This window comes from Trachypithecus francoisi, unplaced genomic scaffold (assembly GCF_009764315.1).
Source record: "Trachypithecus francoisi isolate TF-2019V2 unplaced genomic scaffold, Tfra_2.0 Lachesis_group5, whole genome shotgun sequence".
Taxonomy (NCBI): domain Eukaryota; kingdom Metazoa; phylum Chordata; class Mammalia; order Primates; family Cercopithecidae; genus Trachypithecus; species Trachypithecus francoisi.
The window spans coordinates 16,122,558-16,143,434 of NW_022681470.1; the positions used below are offsets into that span (position 1 = coordinate 16,122,558).

Genomic DNA, 20,877 nt, shown 5'->3' on the forward strand with positions numbered 1-20,877 from the left:
ACCTTTTTAGAATGACTCCCCAGTTTTCTCCCTGAAAAAGAGCTAAAAACAATAATTCAGCTGGACACTCTTTCGTCATCTGTCAATACATTTTTATATACTGATAATTAAGGGAGACAGCTACTTTATTTATCCAAACAACTTTGTGAAATTGCTGATAATAAAACATGCTTCGCACACACGTGAATTGATTAGTCTTAAACCCCAGGCTCCCTCGGGTGGCTTCCTCTCTGTTGCCCGGGTGCCATCGGGGCTCTGGTTGTCCAGCCGCCAGAGCACACAAGGGTTATATCAAAAGGCGTGTGATAATCTCTGATGAATTATTGAAACTGGGTTTTCTGATACAGATTAGGAAAGGGAAAACACAGCCGTATTTTAAAAGTTGGCTATGTATTTTTTTCATCCTGGGTGATCTGATTTGTGTCTGAATTATTCAGGAATCTAACTTTGTAGCTGAGCTCATTTCACAAATGTGAAATGGCATGGGAATTTGGAGCAAATGCAGCAAAAGTGAACCGACTTTAAAGACCTGAGAATTGTTTGTATGCATTTGTGGTTGCTGAAACTGGTTACTAGGTTTTAATTCTTACCACTACAGGCACTTTACAAAGAGGCTTAATTTCCATTCTGATTGTTTTCAACAGGATGTATAGTGAGATGGATGTCATGTCCACAGCAACTCAGCATCAGACAGTAGTGGGAGATGCCGTTGCAGAGACTCAACATGTTCTGTCTAAAGAAGATTTTCTGAAATTGATGCTTCCTGACAGCCCCTTAGTGGAGGAGGGGCGAAGAAAGGTTAGTGACTTATAGCAGCTTTGAAGTTACCAAAAACACTGAAAACAAAAAAAAAGTCTAAAGAAACTCAAGGGTTTCCACAGTACTCCCACATGCTTCATCTCTCATGACCCTACCAACGACTCACTGCACATAGTTGACTGTTGTCAATTTTGATTCTATCAGTATGTAAAGGGAGCCTGGGAGAGGTTAAGAAGGCTGTTTTTAAAATCTCCAATAGAGCTAAAAGTCAGGCTGGCCTAGCCTCAAATCCTGGCTCCAGCAATGATTAGCTACATGACTTTATGCAAGTGACTTGGCCTCTTGACCTCAGTGCTCTCATCTGAAAAAAGGAGATCATAATAATTGAATTGTGAAGTTACAGTGAAGATAAGAAGTAATGTGAGAAGAGCCCAGTACAGCTCCTGGACAGAACTGGTGGTCGTGAACAGTAGCTATTAAAATTCACACCACCTGACTTTTGTTCCAGATCTCTAGCCTCTGCTCCAAGCTATCTGTTCTTAAATGTAATCCTGTTCCAGAAGTGGAGTGGAGTTAGACAGCACACTGCTGGGCATTTTAAACAGGGTTGGAACTCGCACACTGCCGTTTAGAGATATGCAGAAATTATAGAGAAGGCCATGCTTAAATCTTATAAACCACAACCCCAAGTTCAATGGCATACCTTTGTCATTCACAATGTAATACTCCCTCGATAATGTTAGCTTGCTTATTGGCTTTAGTTTCATTATTATTACAATCTTTTAAGCCACTTTGCTAAACAATTCAAAGTACTAAAAAGGACTTAATAAAGGCGATTTAACCCAATCACCCCTTTTAGCAAGTAACTGAGGCCCCAGATGGTGAAATGTGAACTCTTCATAAATATTTGGTGCCAGAGTCAGCAACTGAGTCCTTGTCTCTCACTTCTAATCCAGCACTCCCTATTGTTCATATGAAAAGGAAAAAGGAAATCAGGTATTGCCATACTGACCATGATCAGGGTAAACTGCAGGTCTTTGTGCTTCTGTCTTCCCTATAGTAAAACAATTCTGCAATTAACCTAATTGTGTTTTTAGAACAACACTCTAATTAGACACTACTGCAAAGCTGCTTTAATCTAATATGCCTGTAATCAAGTTCTGAAGAACCTGCTGGTGGTGTGTGAGGAGGGAATCCCATAAGAACTCCATCAGAATGAGTCTTTTTTAAAACACTTATATCAAGTCATGTACATGATACTGTATAAGCTTGGATGCAAAGGCAGACTGTTGTACAAAGAGTGTAAACAGCTTTTCTTTTTGGAGGGTTAAACTTCTTGACATGTGTTTTTTCTTCTAAGACAAATCACCTTCTTTTCATAATGTAAATTTAACTTTGTAGCTCACACACATTCCAGTTACCATTCATCAGTTGGAAAGACTTGACAGAATGAAAGGAACACATACAATAGGAATATTTTTAGACTTACTGCTACATTCATAAATGTAAATAGCCATTTCTTTGTTTGATGTGAACATTCTGGCTTTTACTATTGTTTACCTAAAAGGAATGTGGTTCAGTATGCAAAGGAAGTAGTTGAAAATTCAAATTTGATTTAACTTTTCTTGAGTATTTGACCACTCATTTCTTTAATAAGAATTTTCCTTACCCTATCTGTAATTAAACACCACAATAATTTTAATGGTTCATTTAAGTCTGGTTATGATCCATTATTGTAACTCAATTTTCAACAGTTATACAGACTTTTGCAAGTGATACCTCTTTTTTTTTTTTTTTTGGAGACAGAGTCTCGCTCTGTCGCTCAGGCTGGAGTACAGTGGCACGATCTCTGCCCACTGCAAGCTCCGCCTCCCGGGTTCATGCCATTCGTCTGTCCCAGCCTCCCGAGTAGCTGGGACTATAGGCGCCGCCACCACGCCCAGCTAACTTTTTGTATTTTAGTAGAGATGGGATTTCACCATGTTAGCCAGGATAGTCTCAATCTCCTGACCCTTGTGATCCACCCGCGTCGGCCTCCCAAAGTGCTGGGATTACAGGCGTGAGCCACCGCGCCTGACTGTAAGTGATACTTTTAAGTGGACAGTAAGACTTTATCGGACTGCTGCTGTTTTTTTGAAACGTGTTTATGAGGCCTACAAAGCTTCAGTGTTCAAAATTAGTCTTATTATTACTTAGATTAGATGGAACCTCACATGTAGTTGATTGGTAGAGAAATTGCCTAATATTACAATGTAGTCATTTCAAATTAAAATCAAACCAGTATTGTGTGACTTTGAATAACTATTGCCTTAAATGGCAACCTTATATAATTCCAGGAACTATCACTGCTATAAGGTTATGGAGGTTTTATTTAACATTTCAGAGTTAATAAAGCTGTGCATGTCTAAGTCATGACGATATTTCATAGAATGTCAAAGGAGGAAAACATAAAATCTAATAACTACATCCAAGCCCTAGAGCATTTGCCTTGATCAACTGCTTGCCGCGTTTGGCATTCCTGAGCTAAGAGAGAAACCTCAAAGAGGCTATCACAATAGTATGTGAAACCACTGGACTTAGTCAAACAAGCCCCATGCATTCGTTTTGTTAATGGCTGTTCCCTCCTCTCACCTTGTTTAAACCCTAGTTTTCGTTCTATGGGAACCTGTCTCCAAGGAGGTCGCTTTACCGCACGCTATCGGACGAGAGCATCTGCAGCAACAGGAGGGGGTCCTCCTTTGGCAGTTCCCGGAGTTCCATGCTTGACCAAGCACTGCCCAATGACATTCTGTTCAGCACCACCCCACCCTACCACAGCACGCTGCCTCCGCGGACCCACCCCGCACCCAGCATGGGGAGCCTGAGAAGTAAGTGAGAGGCTGGCTGATCACACAACTCCTGCCTCACTGGGCTCTGAGGGTGGCGTGATTTGGGAGTTTGTTTTTGTTTTTATTCAATGTGTATTATTTGGTGTTTTTCTTTTAAATAATTTTCAAATATAAAAGCCCCAGCGTGCCAGAGTGGACGTTTTTAAAAAGTTGGGTAACACTACCTATTTTGAAAGCAATTGAGAAACTCATATTAGGTATTTCTGTCAAGTCCAATAGTGACTTCTGCATCATATCTCAACTGTCATATCTATAAAGGAAAAAAATGTCTAAAGCCTGATTTAAAAAAAAAAAAGGAAAGAAAAGTCCGATGTAAGGAGTGGGTTTTCGAGTGGGTGGACAGCAAGGAGGGGCGTCTGGTTTTCTAGCCTTCAGTTTCTTCTTGCAGTTCAGTACCTGGAGATGGGAGGTGGCACATGTGCCTCGGGAGACCTGGCTTGTACACTGGGCTTTACCCGTGGGCGGCTTTGTGTTCCTGTGCAGATGACGTGTGTTCTCTTGTGTCCCTGCTTATTTCAATTTACTAGTCACAGGTCAACCTGATGATTTCTAGATGATTTTCCTTCAAATCCTAAAAATCTTTGATTTTCACATAGTGTCAAGTCTTCATTAATGTCAGTTTTTAAGGGCACTTTTTTAATGTTAACCTTATTTCCTTTATACATAGTTATTTCTTATTGTACAGAAAGAATGGGAATTTAATCAGAAATATATTCATTGGCAAGTTTTTTTTTTCATTTCATCACAGAAAATATCTTTAGAACCAATTCAAACCTTCATAATACACTTTGAAGTCCCAGGCTAAATGAAATCAAAGTTCTAATAATGTATCTAATATTTAACATAATTAGAAATGAACTTTATCTCATAAAATTCTTAACATATTTCTTTTTCTTTTTTTTTTTTTTTGAGACAGAGTCTCGCTCTGTCGCCCAGGCTGGAGTGCAGTGGCACGATCTTGGCTCACTGCAAGCTCTGCCTCCTGGGTTCACACCATTCTCCTATCTCAGCCTCCTGCGTAGCTGGGACTACAGGTGCCCACCACCACGCCTGGCTAATTTTTTGTATTTTTAGTAGAGATGGGGTTTCACAGTGTTATCCAGGATGGTCTCGATCTCCTGACCTCGTGATCTGCCCACCTTGGCCTCCCAAAGTGCTGGGATTACAGGCATGAGCCACCGCACCCGGCCTAATCTATTTCTTTAAGTAACATAATTACCTACCGGTTATAAAGAGTCCATTTACCTAAAATGAAGAAACCTTGACAACCACATGAAAGGTCAGACAGACCTAGGCCACTTTCCTAATATTTCTCCAGTTGTTTTCCCTTTTTTGTAAAGAGGTAACTTTAATGTCCTCTTAAAAGCTTTTGTAAAACCAGTAAAACTCTATTTTCCTCCAAACGTTAGTTCATTTACGGTGTTTGCAGTGTGCTTGTGAACTCCTCGTGGTGCGTGTGTTATATTTGTCTTACGTTCTACCCTTCATTTTGTTTCCATGTGAAAGATGTATGTCCCTTTTTTTTTTTTAGCTTCACTTAAAAAAAAAATAGACCTTTTAGAGCAGTTTTAGGTTCACACCAAAAAGTACAGGGATTTTCCGTATACCTCCCCCAACACGTTTTCCCCACTGTCGACAAACCCCTGCCTTCAAAGAGTGGCAGTGGTACATGTGTTATAATCAATGAACCTATATGCACGGGTCGTTATCACCCAAAGGCCCTGGTTTACATTAGGGTTCGTTCTTGGTGGTGTGCATTCTATGGGTTTCTACAAATATGTAAGATGACATGTATCCGCTATTACAGTATCATTCAGAGTAGTTACACTGCCCTAAAAAACCTCTGTGCTCTGCCTGTTCTTCCCTCCCTCCCCTTTAGTTCCTGGCAACCACCAATCTTTTTTACTATTTCCATTGTTTTGCCTTTTCTAGAATGTTGTATAGTTGGAATCACAGTGTGCAGCCTTTTCAGACTGGCCTCTTCTACTTAGTAATAAGCATTCACCTTCCTCCATGTCTTTTCTTGGTTTGATAGCTCATTTCTTTTTACAGCTGAATAATATTGCATCATCTAGATGTACTGTAGTTTATTTATCTAGTCATATCCTGGAGAACTGTGTCCTTTTTTAATGTGTTCAAAGGCACAATTAGGAAATAGTCAAGTTTACACTGTTCATTCACTGTCCTAGTTGAAAACTGCCTTACTTGTCTTCATTTTTACTTTTCTAGAAAAAGCAGTAAGAGTTTTCCTTGCCATTTGCTGTTCTTTAAAGAAACCTTCTTATTTGGTGCTACATCTCCTCCAATAGCTATACTTAGGAAACTACTCAGAAAATGTTCTCTAGGCTTGATGGATGAGCTAACAAAATGTAAATCAGAAAGCTGGAGATAATTTGTATTGAAGTCTATTCCCCTAAAAACTTCTGATTTCCAACCCCCCTGTCCATGGAAAGTTTAAGCTTCTAGAATCTAGTTGTATGGAGGCCTCTGGTTCCCTGGCCTTCTGACTACCACAATCGCCTACATGATTATAGATGCTCCTTGACTTACGCTGGGGCCATGTCCAGATAAACCCACCATAAGTTGAAAATATTGTAAGTTGACCATGTATATGGTCACCTAACCTACTGAACATCATAGCATTTCCTAGCCTACCTTAAACATGTTCAGCACACTTGCATTAGCCTCTAATTGGGCAAAATCATCTTGCAACACAGTCCATCATACAATATCAGTTATTTACCCACAGAATCTCATGGCTGACTGGGAGATGTGGCTCACTGCCACAGTTCAGCATTGCGACAGAGTGTCATTTCACATATCACTAGTCAGGGAAAAGTTCTAAATTCAGAATTTGAATTATGATTTCTACTGAGTATGTATCACTTTTGCACCATTAAGATCTACTCAAGACAAGTTTGGATAATCCTCCTTTCATGGTTTCTGGCCATTCTGTAGACCCTCTCTAAGAAGATACCACTCTTTAAGAATAGTTTGACAGTCAAAAACTAGAGCAGCCCAGAAAGCTGAAATGTGACTGTTAATGCCCAGAAGATGTATTTGAGCGAGAAATGAGGAATATTTGAAGTTGCCCAGCAGTTTCTCTTAGTTTCTCAGAGAGACATAGCTTCACTTTAAAACTTGGAGCAGAGGTTGGTTCCAGATGGTTTTAAATTGCTGTGTAGATAGAGTTGGGCAGAAAACTCAGAAAGCGCAGATACTCTTCTTTTAAACTTTAAAACATAGAGCATTCCTAGGGGAAAGAGAATCTTTCACCAGGAGAGACTCAATCAGATTTTGTATGTAATGTGGAGGGAGGGATGCAGGGCAAAGCACCAGTAACTGCCCATCTCTTCCCAGTGAATATTGGAAGACCTAATCTCTGCACCTTTTCTACATGTAATTATCATGGTCACAGGCTTCTCTTTCAGGTATTTTTAGCTTTTAAAAGTTACAGATTTGAATCTGTCTCAATCTTCTCTTGAGACTAAGATCTTAATCTTCATACTAAAGCTCATTTTGGATGTAATTCATGTCATGATTCATCTATATTTCCTGTGAAGTCACTGAAATGTGCTGTATCTTTATGTCTTCAACTTGGAGGTGTGCAAATATCACCTAATCCAGCAGTTGAGAATATTTCTGAAACATTTCTGCCTTGCTTTTAGGACCTTTGTTTTTGTCATTGGTAGATTGCAAAAGAAAATTTATTTAAGGGCCCAGATGGGGAAAAGAAAAATGAGAGTGGGCTTTTGAACACACAGTTCACAGGCCGGATAACCAGTGACACTGAATAGCAGTCATATTTTCCTTTTCTTCCTTGGCAGGTAAACACCTGGGTTCATTCAGCACAATCGCAAGCATTGGCAGGCTCACCGGCTTAAAGATCATTTTTTGGTTTTTTATGGAACAGAGATCAAAACTCTGAAATCTTCTTTTGAGAATGGACTAATGAGAATTCTTAAAAAATACAAAAACTAGCCGGGCGACATGGCGGGCGCCTGTAGTCCCAGCTGCTTGGGAGGCTGAGGCAGGAGAATGGCGTGAACCCAGGAGGCGGAGCTTGCAGTGAGCTGAGACCCGGCCACTGCACTCCAGCCTGGGCGGCAGAGCGAGACTCCGTCTCAAAAAAAAAAAAAAAAAGAAATGAAAATAGAGAATATTATGTGTGGTTTCAAATCCTATAGTTCTGACCTACACACATCACAAAGAATGCCCCTTGAAGTTAAAAAGTGGGAGGGTGGGAGAGTTTAGAATAAATAAAATAAATTGGTATTTTAGTTATAATGTAATAGTTGCATGTGTTGCTTCAGACCACACGTGTAGCCTCAGTGGTTTTGTATTGTAGATGATAAGGACTACCAACCACCAGAAGAATAATTCTTTGCCAAGGGTGGCATGGCAAGGTGTCCATCCACCTGCAAACAGGGTTTTGACTATTCAGTATTTGACTGGGCAGTATTATTCAGTGTAATACTTCTTTCTCTTTTTTTCAAATGTCCTCAGTCTTCCCTGTAATAAACATTGGTTTCTGAAAAGTGTAGTTGTGAAACCTCAGATATCTGACCGCCAGGAAATGCTGTTGGAAGGCTCCTTGGCATTTATAGTAATAGCAATAAACTCAGACTCAGTAAAGATGGTTACTGTGACTTCAGGTTTTGGGTAAACAGACAGGCAGCCACGAGATCAATGTCGCAAGCCAGAGCAGGTGCGCAGGCAGTGGTTCCCTGATATTACCCCCGTTTCAGTATTCATGAGTCTCCTGAAAGGCTGACTTAGGTCCGTATGCAACATGGGCAGTAAGAATTAGGAGCACAGAGAATCATCTTCTCCAGAAGTGAGGTAGGATGGAATCTACCCAACTGTGCCCAAAAAATGCTTTCGAGACAGTGTCCTCCCCTCCCTCCTGTTTTTTAACTCATCCTGAGAACTCCCAGGAAGTATTATGGGTATGAAGTAAATTCAGTTACTATTGTTTTCTACTCACTAAATGTCTCACCTTTGACATTAGTATGTGACACCATATGCAAAATTGGTTCAGGTTTCCATTTGGAAAAACTCTGTGAGAAACTTGTTATGCCAGGAGGTCACCGTGCTCCATGTGGGGAGCCTGCAAATGGGTCCCACACTTGTGCCTCCCACTTTCCTGGCACCTGGGGAGCGAGCCAGCCACCCAACTGAAGAGGTCACGGTCTTAATTGGCCAGAAGAGTTGTTTGGGCTCCTGAGGCTTGCGAGAGCTGGATTTAAAACAACAGGCTTTGATACCTGAGGCAAATGGTGCCTTTCGTATAAAACCGTACAACTGAGGAGACAAGACAGTTCCGGCCACTGTGCCATCACAGAGCACAGGTGATCAGTTGCCCTTGCCCCTCCAGGTCTGCACTGTGTATACCTTTCTTTTTGAGATGGACTTTCACTCTTGTTGCCCAGGCTGGAGTGCAGTGGCACGATCTCAGCTCACTGCAACCTCTGCCTCTCTGGTTCAAGCAAATCTCCTGCCTCAGCCTCCCAAGTAGCTGGGATTACAGGCATGTGCCACCACACCTGGCTAATTTTTTGTATTTTTAGTAGAAACGGGGTTTCACCATGTTCACCAGGTTGGTCTTGAACTCCTGACCTCAGGTGATCTGCCCACCCCAGCCTCCCAAAGTGCTGGGATTATGGGTGTGAGCCAACACACTCAGCCAGCACTATGCATATCTTAATCCAAACCCCTCCCAGACCAATAGTATTCGTCTGTTTGTTGACAGAGGTCTTTGAGGATAGAACTTGTGTCTTACTAGTTACTCTGTCCCTAGGTTCTGAGGCAGTACCTGGTGGTTCCTGGAATATAGTAGATGCTCAGTAAACATCATCTGGGTGATGGGGGGAGTGATAAAAGTATTGCAAGTAATTTTGGCAGATTTAGAATCTGTGTTAGGCTGTTCTTGCATTGCTGTAAAGAAATACCTGGGGCTGGGTCATTTATAAGAAAAGAGATTTAATTGGCTTTTGGTTCTTCAGGCTGTTCAGGAAGCATAGTGCTGGCCTCAGCTTCTGGTGAGGGCCTCAGGAAGCTTACAGTCATGATGGAAGGTAGAGGGGGGAGCAGGAGTGTCACATAGCAAGAGAGGGAGCAAGACAGAGCTGATGGCGAGATGCCACACTCAACCAGATCTCACGAGAACTCACTATCATGAGAACGCACTCATTATCACGAGCACCAAGCCATGAGGGATCCACCCAGGACTCACCTTCCACGAGGCCCTATCTTCAACACTGGGAATTACATTTCAACATGAGATTTAGAGGGGACAACATCCAGACTGTGTCAGAGTCTCAAAAAACAAAAACAGAATAGTAAGTTTTCCCGGTTACATGATATTCTAATCAATGGAAAAGAAAATGTCTGTTTTTCATGTGGATTATTCATGGAGATACACAGGTGGCTCTTTCTTCCTCTAACAAGACTTCCATTAACATGGGGCTCTTCCTGCTTGTGGAAAAATGATGGATTTTAGCTTTAAATCCACATTTTTTTCACAGCTTTTATTTCTAAACTATGCTCTTCATTAAGAAGCTTCTCATCATTTGCATCTCAGCCAAGCATCCCCTCCTTAAACAGCCCTCCCCCAAATGGGCCACCAAGCTTCACAGTCACATCACCCTGTTTTGTTTTCTGTAGAAGACTTAATCACTCCTTGTATTTTCTTGTTTATTCATTTATTGTCTTGTCTTTGATGTAAAGCTTCACGAGAGCAGGGCCTTGTCTGCCTTACCTACTGTTGTGCCCCCATCACATGGCAGGCAGTAGGCACTTATCAAATACATTGTGGATAGACTGCTGAGTGGACAGTGCTCCAGATAAACCCTAGAGGAAAGGAGATATCTAATCCGTGCTAACGTTCTTTGCCAGTTCTGCAGTATCACATAGAAGTCCCATTCACCACTGGAGGAGAGGGGGGACAATATTTTGTAATAAAGAAAAAATGTCACCAACAAATGTCCTTTGCTTCTCCTCCCTGCTTTGCCAGCCATACAGATTAAAAGTGGTGCGGGGTTGCCTGGGCTTGCCTTTGGTTGTGAAATGTACACCCCAAGACCATCTCAGATCCCAGAGCCATTAGTGCCACTGAGTGTGTGGTCTCTGCATGCATTGGGTAGGGGCAGTGGGCAGAGACCTTCAGAGCTGGTTGGCTGGGCTGCTCTGTGGGGAGCTGGGCCCACTCACACACTCCGGGCCACTAAGACTCACGTTGTGCAAAATTATGAATGACCACGTATCAGGAACTTTAGAGGTGCTTAGGAATTGTCAAAGCTTTAATTATTTCACCCAAGACTGTCAGGAAACCACTCTATTGAGTATTGGGGAAGGATGGCTCTTTGAGCACACAGCTACAGGAGGGACCAGGGAAGGGGAAGCAAGGGACATTAATCTCACATCCCAGCTTGTGAGTCAGGAGACTGACTGGCCGCCGTCCCCTCTGTTCTCATTGCATTTTACCCCTCTTGTCTACTGTGTTATTTTTCTCTTTTCTTGTCTCCTGTTATCACCAAGTAAGGATCTTGTTGTGTAGTGGTCTTAGGGGGAAAAGCAGACAGCGCATAGAATGTGCGTTAGGCTTGATTTTAGCCTTCAAGAATGCCAGAAGCTGGCGTGAAGGATTGTTTCTTTATAAACACAAGGAAAATTCACGAGTTGGCATTTCTTAGTAAAACATGGTGAACGGAATGTACTTTCTGTAGAAATGTTCATATATCTGAATAGAATTCCATTCCACTCCGTGATGCTTCTCCTCCAGTGAGGGAAGGAGGGAGGACAGTGCTTCAGTGGGCCCAGATTCCAGCCTGCCTGACCTCTGAGGCCCTCACAGAGCTATGCCCCTCTTGCACCGTTTCCCGAAGAGCTCAGCCATGTGGAAATCAGTGACAAAAGTAATTGCTGCCTCCATATATGATTTCTTTATACTTGGTGCAGAAAACCTGCCTTGAGCAAAGCAGCATATGAGTTGCAGAGAGAGAAGAAAGTGTTTTTTAAGTGAAGGAAGATTCCTGGGCTTCTTTACCTTTCTGCTTGAGGGTCTTTCTTTACCTTTCTGGAACCCTTTCTTCCTAAGCAACTGAGACAGGACCTGACAGCCAGTTCAGCCCAGCCTTTGCCCAGCAGGGAGCGAGGATGCTCCTGGGAAACAGTGAGTGCTGACTGCCCTCCTTCCCACCTCCCACTCCTATGTTGCTGCTTCCCTCCTCTGCTGGTTAACCTCTTGGCAAGGAGGAGCACATCACACACAGAACAAGTAGAACAAGGAAGAACCAGTGTTGTTTCAAAGAAGAGCATGTGGAGAAGGGAGGGTGGAAACAATGTTGACAATATATCCATTACTAAGTTCCCTTCAAAATAAAGGCAGGGAATAATTAGGTGGAAAATTACCCCAACTTCTAAAGGTGGTAGGTAGCATGGAAAATTGGTGTAGCTGTAATTGTTGGAGATCCGGTAAGAGCTGCATTTGTCCAGAGTCTCAAAAGACTGTCAGTCTCCTTCAAGGCCAAATTTACTAGCTGTCTTAGTCCCGATGCCAGCATTTCACAGCCACCCAAAAGGATGTGGGAATAAAAATTACAGGTGCATTTGGTTAATTATGCCCCCTTACTTAACATAATTGCAGGCTCAGACAGCCAGGTGGTCATTATTTTGATTGGTCTAATTAGTCAGATGTGTTCACAAGCAGCTGCATGCAATGTTCTGGACAGGTTCAGAAAAGCACATTAAAGAAAGTCCAGTTGAAGCCTTTTTAGAACTTGTCCTCAGATGCATAATAAGTTCTTAACAACGAGTCTTATTAATGACATAAACACTTAAGTACCTTGATGAGAGTTTAAGGAGAAAAAGAAATGGAAAAGGTCCATTCATAGCCAAAGGAAAACCACTCAACATTGAATACAGGATGGGTGAGTGCTTTCTGCTTTAGCCATTGATAAAACCATCTTATTAAGTCAGAAAGGTAGTCCAGCCACTATGTTTGTGCTTTGTATATAAAATAACATCCTCAATCTCAAGTAGCAATAAAAACAAAGTTAGTCTTACTGCATTTTTATAATCAGTTGGTATTTGAAGCATCTCAAGTTTGTGGTGCTCAGCTTAGATGTGTTGCTCAGTAAGCTTTATAAATCAGGATGGAGATTGCTCCAATACTTCTTACAGCAACGTAAAGCCTGCAACACTTTTAAAAAGAGGAAAGTCTCCCCTGAAGCAAATGAGAATTTATCCTGCAACAGTCAGACCTGGCTGTACTCAAGCACCCTGGAAGAAAACCGTGAAATTACAATAGTGTACAGAGGCTTGATTCTCATCTCCCTGCCATCCCTGCCCTTACGTGCTGGCCGACTTCTCACTAGTACAGACTCGGCTGCTTCTTACAAACCTCCATTTTTCCAGCTATATCCCTTTTGGGCAACTGCAGCCTCATGTTTTCTTTTTCCATTAAGAGCAGGAAAAATTATCTTGGCCACTGTGGGAGGGGATGGTGGTTCCTGTGCTGACTGACTCACTGGGAGGAGCAGTACTGCCTGTGTACTGACTGACTGACTCTGGGAGGGGCAGTGGTGCCCGTGTTGTGGCTGACTGACTCTGGGAGGGGCAGTGCTGCCTGTGTACTGACTGACTCTGCGAGGGGACAGTGATGCCCGTGTACTGACTGACTGACTCTGGGAGGGACAGTGGTGCCCGTGTTGTGGCTGACTGACTCTGGGAGGGGCAGTGCTGCCTGTGTACTGACTGACTCTGCGAGGGGACAGTGATGCCCGTGTACTGACTGACTGACTCTGGGAGGGACAGTGGTGCCCATGCTGCGACTGACCGACTCCGGGAAGGACAGTGGTGCCTGTGTACTGGCTGACTGACCCTGGGAGGGACAGTGGTGCCCATGCTGCGACTGACCGACTCCGGGAAGGACAGTGGTGCCTGTGTACTGGCTGACTGACTCTGGGAGGGACAGTGGTGCCCGTGTTGTGGCTGACTGACTCCGGGAGGGACAGTGGAGCCTGTGTACTGACTGACTCTGGGATGGTGCCCGTGCTGTTACTGACTGACTGACTCTCTGGTTTTGTTTCTGTTTAGATGAGTTCTGGTTCTCCGATGGGTCCTTATCAGATAAGTCCAAGTGTGCAGACCCTGGCCTGATGCCCCTCCCGGACACAGCCACAGGGTTAGATTGGACCCACCTCGTGGACGCTGCACGGGCATTTGAAGGTAAAGACTCACCAGCCCCTGGCCTCACCCCTTACCCTGGGAGTCCTTTCCTGCAGGGCCTGTTTGGCATCTTAGGGGAGCGTGTCTGTCTCCCATCGTCTGATTAAAGTTTTGAATCCTTTGCCTTGTTGTACGATGAAAACAAGCAGGGGCTGGCTTGGGCTACGACTAAGGACATTTCCTGAGGGAGACCATGTCATTTAGTAAAAGGAGCACTAGGCAAGAAATCTGAAAACCTGAATTCTAGCTCTGGCACCATCTGTGACCTGGGTGGGACCTCTGTTTCCTATCTGAAAAGTAGAGGTGATTGTATGGGGAGCACCTTGCATCTTTCCTCATAGCGTGCTGAGGTATAATGTGGGGGACACATTGAGAAGGCAGGAGCTGCTGGGCTTACCCGGATGAGCACAGGCCGAGGAGTCTGGTCACTTGGTATAAACACAGACTCTGGCATGATTGGCTTGACCCATGCAAGTGTCTCTACCTGTCAAGGCCTCGGCTTCCTCCTCTTAAATGCGGGTCAGTGAGGGTAGGTGGGCTAGCCGGTCTCTAAGAGCCATCCAGCTGCCACACTGTCTTCTGTCATTTTTGGATGAGGCTTCCCCTTCAGGAACACATTTGTCCAGCTCACAGTTAAAGGGAGACAAAACAAGGAAGATGCTTGCTTCACGTGCAGCTCGGAACCCCACGGTGATACCATGTAAACCTGTGGCGCTCAGGATCGTGACTTGACTTTTTGCCCTTTGTCGCTGCATTCTTTCAGTGAGTTTTTACTTTGGCAGGCTCTGGCACTGGGGAACCTGGCAGCTGGGACTGACAAAGGAGGCAGGATCATTTTAGTAGGCGTTAACACCCTGCGCTCTGTGAGACTCTCATGGTGTAACTGAGTCACAGCATCCTGGAGGCACCCGAGTCCACTGCTGCCTTCTCAGGCCTGAGAGCCCTTCCTTCTCTTTCTCCCCATTTCTCTTCCTTTCTCAGTCTCTGCTAGCACAGCCCCGTCACCTGTGACACCAGGCCTCAGGAAACAAAATCAAATTCTTTTCCCAGGAGGGGAGGTGCATTTGAAGTCAAAATGCAGAAGGTTGAGGTTTCACTGCCCCCATCTGTGACCAGCTTTAACAACGTTAGGGAGGCCCAGTGGTGGCTTTGCTCTACCCAGTTGGTATCAGTGCCTCTGGTCCTGAGCCTCTGGGAACAGGAGTTGGAATCGATTCTCAGGTGGACACGAGGGAAGTAGGTAAAAGGCAGCTTGCTAGGAGGAAGCTTCTGCAACATGAATACGCGCTCACTGCTCCTTAAATGGAAGGAACGAGACTGCTTTCTTTATAAACCACTCACTCCTTGTAGACATTTCAGAAGAGCCCTGTCTGCCTTGTGGGGAGACCTTCGTTCTCTGATGTTACCAGAAGTTAGTTGCACATTTTAGAAGCCCCAGGCTGGAGGTCTAGTTGTTTCCTGGGCTCCCCGTGCTTCTAGCACTTGCTTGTACATGACCCAGCACCAGAGCACAGGAACACTCTTTACCTCTGTCCAGAGCAATCTAGGAGCAGGTAACACCATTTTCTCTTTCTCTGAGGTGTTCTTCACACACTACAGTCTCTCACTCTGACCAGATCTTTCTGCCCCAGGAGAGATAAGACCAGAGATAAGATCTCTGTGTGGCCTCACTGTGTAACTATCTGCAGAGTACTTAACACACTGAATTCTGCTTCTTTCACATGCCTGTCTCTTAAGAGATGAGTTTCTTAAGGGAGGGCTGCCTCTTTTATTATTTTATCTGTATTTATCGGATACATATCAAGATGAACAAATGAGAAGCGCTAATAATGAGGAGTTAAGTAGGTACTCAACATGCACAGTTTTGTGCAACCCAGAACTATCCCAGCTCATGTCACAGCTCTCAACATCTTAGATCCTTTTGCATTTTGTGATCACCTTTCAGATTTAAAACAATATTTATCACCTTATCTCTGTATCTGCCCTCATTTATGTCTACTTGGTTCCCTTCCACCCCGTTCAAATATTCCTTCAGAATAAAACGACTGCTAGAAAATGCATTTTTTCAGGGGCTTAGAGAAGGCAAAATGGTGCATGGACTGAATGATGAATTTAGGGATTTTGGTCATAACTTCAGCCATTTCTGGGCCATAGGCCTTTGGACAAGTCAGTTAGCTACTGTGACATCCACACTTTGTCCCAATACTGTTCTAGGTCTTTTACAAATATGAACTCGGTGAATGTTACATGATAATCCTTTTGGACATGTGCTGAATGAATTTGGGCTTCAATGTTGTCATCTATAAAATGAAGAACCAAAGAACCTGTAAGGAAGGCTTCATCTCGTCCTAAACCTCTAGTTCTGTGGTTTTGATATCAACAAGTTATTTCTAAGCTGAAGTAAGAGTATAGGTGGTAGTTGGCACAGAAGGGAAAAAGTATGACATGGAAATTCTCCCTAGGCAGTGCCCTCAGGTACATGGATGCCTAAATTAAGCAGAAAATAGTGTTGTATTCTTTTTGCCAAAGGAGAAGACTTTGGTTATCTGAGCTCTAACCTTGATGGATAAAATAATGTGGAAGAAGTTAATGCCGTGTTTAATTTTTGATGCTACTCCATAGGGTGGCATGTCATGGTGAGACAGTAGCCAGCTTATGAAAATTCAGTTGAGAATGTGTGCCTCCTTTGGCTAATCAGATTCCCTTGTATCAGTGTTGCCTCAGGTTGAATCCCAGTGACCTGCTGCCCTCTCTCCTGAGTTGCATGGTGGTGATGAGCGTGATCAATCTCCTTAGCACTTTAAAGAAAAATGTCTTCAGGTAGATAACCCAGTTGCCTTCCTCATGACTTTTTCTTTTTGTACCAGTTCTCAAGGCCATTTCTGAGCTAGAGTAAACATTATAAAGAAAAGATAGCACCAAACATGTCATGTGCTTGTTCATGTCATTGCTACAAACTAACAAAGGCAGTTCTAAAGGCTTATTGCCTCAGTCTTCCCTGGAATAATCCTGTGCCCATATTTCAGTCAGTATATCTGAAAACAGGCTTGGAAAATGGAATTTACCTGCCTATTGGATTGAGATCCCATGATCCCTATAAAATCCAATAGTGTAATTGATCCCTGGCAGACTTGCCTCTCCCCCATTAGTCTACCTCATTTATGCTACACATTTTGGCATATGATATGTTCACCTTCATTTAAGGGCTAAAGTTGACATTGGACACGAGTTTAAGAATTTAGATTTTACTATACCATTTAAAAATAGAGCAGAGGCACCAAATTAAGCTGTCAAATCATGACTACTTAAATGTTTCAACTCTATTAGTGCAAGGACCATAATAAATAGTATAGTTGTGGGTGAGAGCCAGGCATTCTGTGCACAAGGACTCAGTAAGCTCCCTCCAAAAAGGAGCCATGTTTCCAGACCACATTGCTGACCCTAAGGCAGTGATAATAGATTTAAATGAGAAAAACAGAAGCAAAACACAAAAATCTGACCATTTAGAAAGTTTTAAATGTTACTTTAATAATTATTATGCTGGGAAGAATTAATGAATATGACAAGAGCAATTTTTTTAGGATCATGAAAAAGATGCTAACTAAATCTGGACTACACCCAGAGAGGGGGTAGTTCTTAAAGAAAAATATGTTTCAGAAATATTTATTTCAATGGAAAAAAAGGGAAAATTAACCAGCCTCACTGTACCTCAAAAAGATTTCATGAAAACTGTGAAAGAAAAACACATAAAGGAATGAAATAAGTTGTAAAAAAAAAAAAAAAAAAGGCAAATGAAATAATACTGCAATTTATAAATAAAACTAACAACCTCAGTTTTTCTTTGAATATTGATAAACCAATAGCAAATTTGATCCAAAACATAAAAAGTACAAATGAACCATATTAGAAAGAAGGTTAAGTTAACATGAGAAAAAGACAGTGGGATGAAAATGACCTGTGCAGAACCTTGCCATCTCCCTGCAGAGGACAATGGGTTCTGCCTTACCCTGCAAACGCCAGACCAACTGCAGTGACTTGTTATTACCTCTAGGATAGGAATGTTACTACTTCTCCCTGGCTTGGATTATGAAGACCTCGTGATCATTTGGGGTCTTGCACTCCCCACCATAATGCAAACCAGGCCAGCCTGAACCATAAAATCTGGTCAAGACGAGTCCCTATCCCTTCTCAAGAATCACGTACTTAGATTTCCTGTAAATCTAAATATGTAAATGTAAAGTATTAGTAATTAGCTATAGAGGCAGAAGGAAACCTGTCAAAGGACAATCTAGAGATGCAAGCTCAGAACACCCTCCTTAACTCACAGTAGCACATACACACAACCTGCCCACCTTGGCTGATCCCAGTTGTGGGGCTCTTTATTTACCCAGAAAATTACTTTTCTGTTTACTCTAATGGTATAAGATGATGCACTTGATCACTGAATTTTCTGCAAACCTTGGCAGCCTACTTGGCTGGTTCCTTCTGCACAAAATACTGGTACACCACCCTAATATGCAGTTTCTGGCCCCACATGAATCTCAGTCCTCTATATTTTCTAATTCATATGTTCTCTGGGTGACATTTTTAAAAAGAGACATAGAGTTTTTTTAATTACTAAGGAATGTCAAGCAGCTATATAGGAATACATTTGGTGGATAAGGTATTTAGATTATGTCTTGCAAGAAAACATGGCAGAGAGCATAAGAAATGGTCAAAAGCCAAAGTGTGGAAGGCATTGAAAAAGTCACCCAAGAATATCCCCAAATACCAAATATTACCTGAAAATAATAATTTTACAGTTTATTGTTTTCAGAGTTTCAGAGTAATGATGCCCTTTTATATATATTTTTTTGAAATTCAGAAGCAGGGAGAGGTACTAACATTCCTATCCTAGAGGTAATAACAAGTCACTGCAGTTGCATGATAGGATTCTTTCCTGATAAACACATACACACTCGAAAGATAATATAAGATAATCTCAGTCTTTAATATTAGTATGAGAAAGCTTAGATGAAATTCAGTAGTCAATTGAAAAGATTATTCATTGTTATTGGCAAAAGTTTAGTCTAATAAAAGAAAAACTTTAATTAAAAAGTTACAGTAGGTGAAATAATTAAAAGCTGTATCAGTTTGTCCCAAAAAAGTATATCTAATAGAATTAAAACCTATTTCTTCTAAAAATTAAGATTTGAGAGATACCCCCAAAGGCTAATATCTATTTTAAATGGTTACATAGTACTTAATAGAAAATTTTTATAAGCAGATTGCTTATGTCCAGAAACTAAGCAAGTGTACTCTTTGAGACTGTGCCCTTTAATTTTTATACTGAAATCTTTGACATTTAAACAAGGAATGCAAAGAAAAAAGGAATCAATGTTGGAAATAAAAAATTTTAGATAGGGTTTTATACATAGAAAATACAAAAGATCAAAATGAAGTTTAATTAGAGATTATAAAACAGGTAAATAGGTATTTTGAAATATATTTTTATAAGCATAATTTCTAAGTGTCATTAATTTTTTTAGTTACCTATTGCTGTTTAACAAACCACCGCCAACATTTATGGCTAAAAACAACAATAGTTTATTATTTCTCATGATTCTCTGGGTTGACTAGGCTCAGCTGGGTGGTTCTTCTGCTCCATATGATCTTAGCTGGGGTCCCTCAAGCAGCTGTATGCAGCTGGAGCTCAATTGGATCTGGAGTATTAAGGAGATTTCACTCACCTGTCTGTGTCTGGAATGGCTGAGGCCTAGTGAGACCCCTGCCTTCAGCAGAGTAGTTGTATTTATTCACATGTTCTTCTATTATTCAATTGCTCTTCCAATTAAGGAATTAGAAGAGCAAAAGCAGAAGCTCTGTGATGTCTTAAGGCCTCGTTTTGGATGTCCCAGAATATTATATTCACCGCAGTCTATTTAGGCCAAAGTAGTCACAAGGCCAGTATTCCAGGGGTGTGACGTAGACTCTACCTCTACCTCTTGATGGCAAGAGATGGCAGGTGCACACAGGGAGGGAGGAGTTGTTGGCAGCTGTCTTTGCAGACAACTTTCCACTGTAATAGTCACAGGACACCTTAGATATATCAGTAAGATTGAATTAACATGTTCTTTGAGAAATAAACCATCATCAGAATTATGAGAGAATTCCAAGGAACACTTTGATATCTGAAAAGTCTTAATATGTAAGACTGGAAATGGATAGAAAACTTCATAGTAAAGATGACAGTTCTTCCTGGATTAACTTGTAGAGTTAATGCAATTTCAAGAAAAATAGTTAAAGAACTAAATTTGCCTCCATTTGGAAAATAGGTAAATGATGTTCAACCAAAAGATCTATTATAACTTAATAATAATTAAAACAGCATAATAACTCAATAGGGATAAGAATTTTTGAAGAAAAATTAAGAGCTCAGACAGAAATCTGAATATATTTAAGAGTTACATGGGAAAGGAATTTATGTATTCCATTTGGATTTAGGTATTTAAAAAGCTAATTTTAGAAAAAGTAAAAGTAAGATTACAGTTTAGGAAGCAAGATTATGCTTTAATTATGGAGCAGTGAGAGAACATACAAAATGTAATATGGTCAGATAGAGGTATTTAAATATTTAGACCTTTTATGAACCTGAAAGAGAATGTTAAAATAAAAGAGGAAATATTGGACTTTAGGAAAAGATTTCTAAAGAATGTGATTGTGATAGGTAAAACCAGGATACCTAAAGTACATAAAGGAACTTACCCTGCAAAAAAACACCAAACCCATAGTAAACAAATGGTCAAGGCATGTGAATTATAAATTTCACAAAAGACAAATGCACAATAAATAAGAAGGTGAAAAATGTTCAACCACATATGTAAATTTAAAGAATAATGAGCTACCAGCTCATACTTTTTGAATATGAAAAATGATACAATAGCTCTAGGAAGCTATGAAGAATACTCACAGCTGGTATTATTATAAAGATTATAAAGTGATCCATCTTTTTGTTCAGGCA

At 41.6% G+C, this 20,877-nt stretch overlaps 1 protein-coding gene across 8 annotated transcripts in view; it reads left to right on the forward strand.

The window, feature by feature from the left end:
• Nucleotides 1–20,877, forward strand: part of SIPA1L2 (signal induced proliferation associated 1 like 2) — a 240,150-nt gene that overhangs the window by 207,867 nt on the left and 11,406 nt on the right. For all 8 annotated transcript variants that reach the window (XM_033200404.1, XM_033200406.1, XM_033200412.1 and 5 more), the window contains 3 exons: nt 645–798; nt 3,407–3,626; nt 13,746–13,877. In XM_033200404.1, coding sequence (XP_033056295.1) covers nt 645–798; nt 3,407–3,626; nt 13,746–13,877 — 506 coding nt within the window. The remainder of the gene's footprint in view (nt 1–644; nt 799–3,406; nt 3,627–13,745; nt 13,878–20,877) is intronic.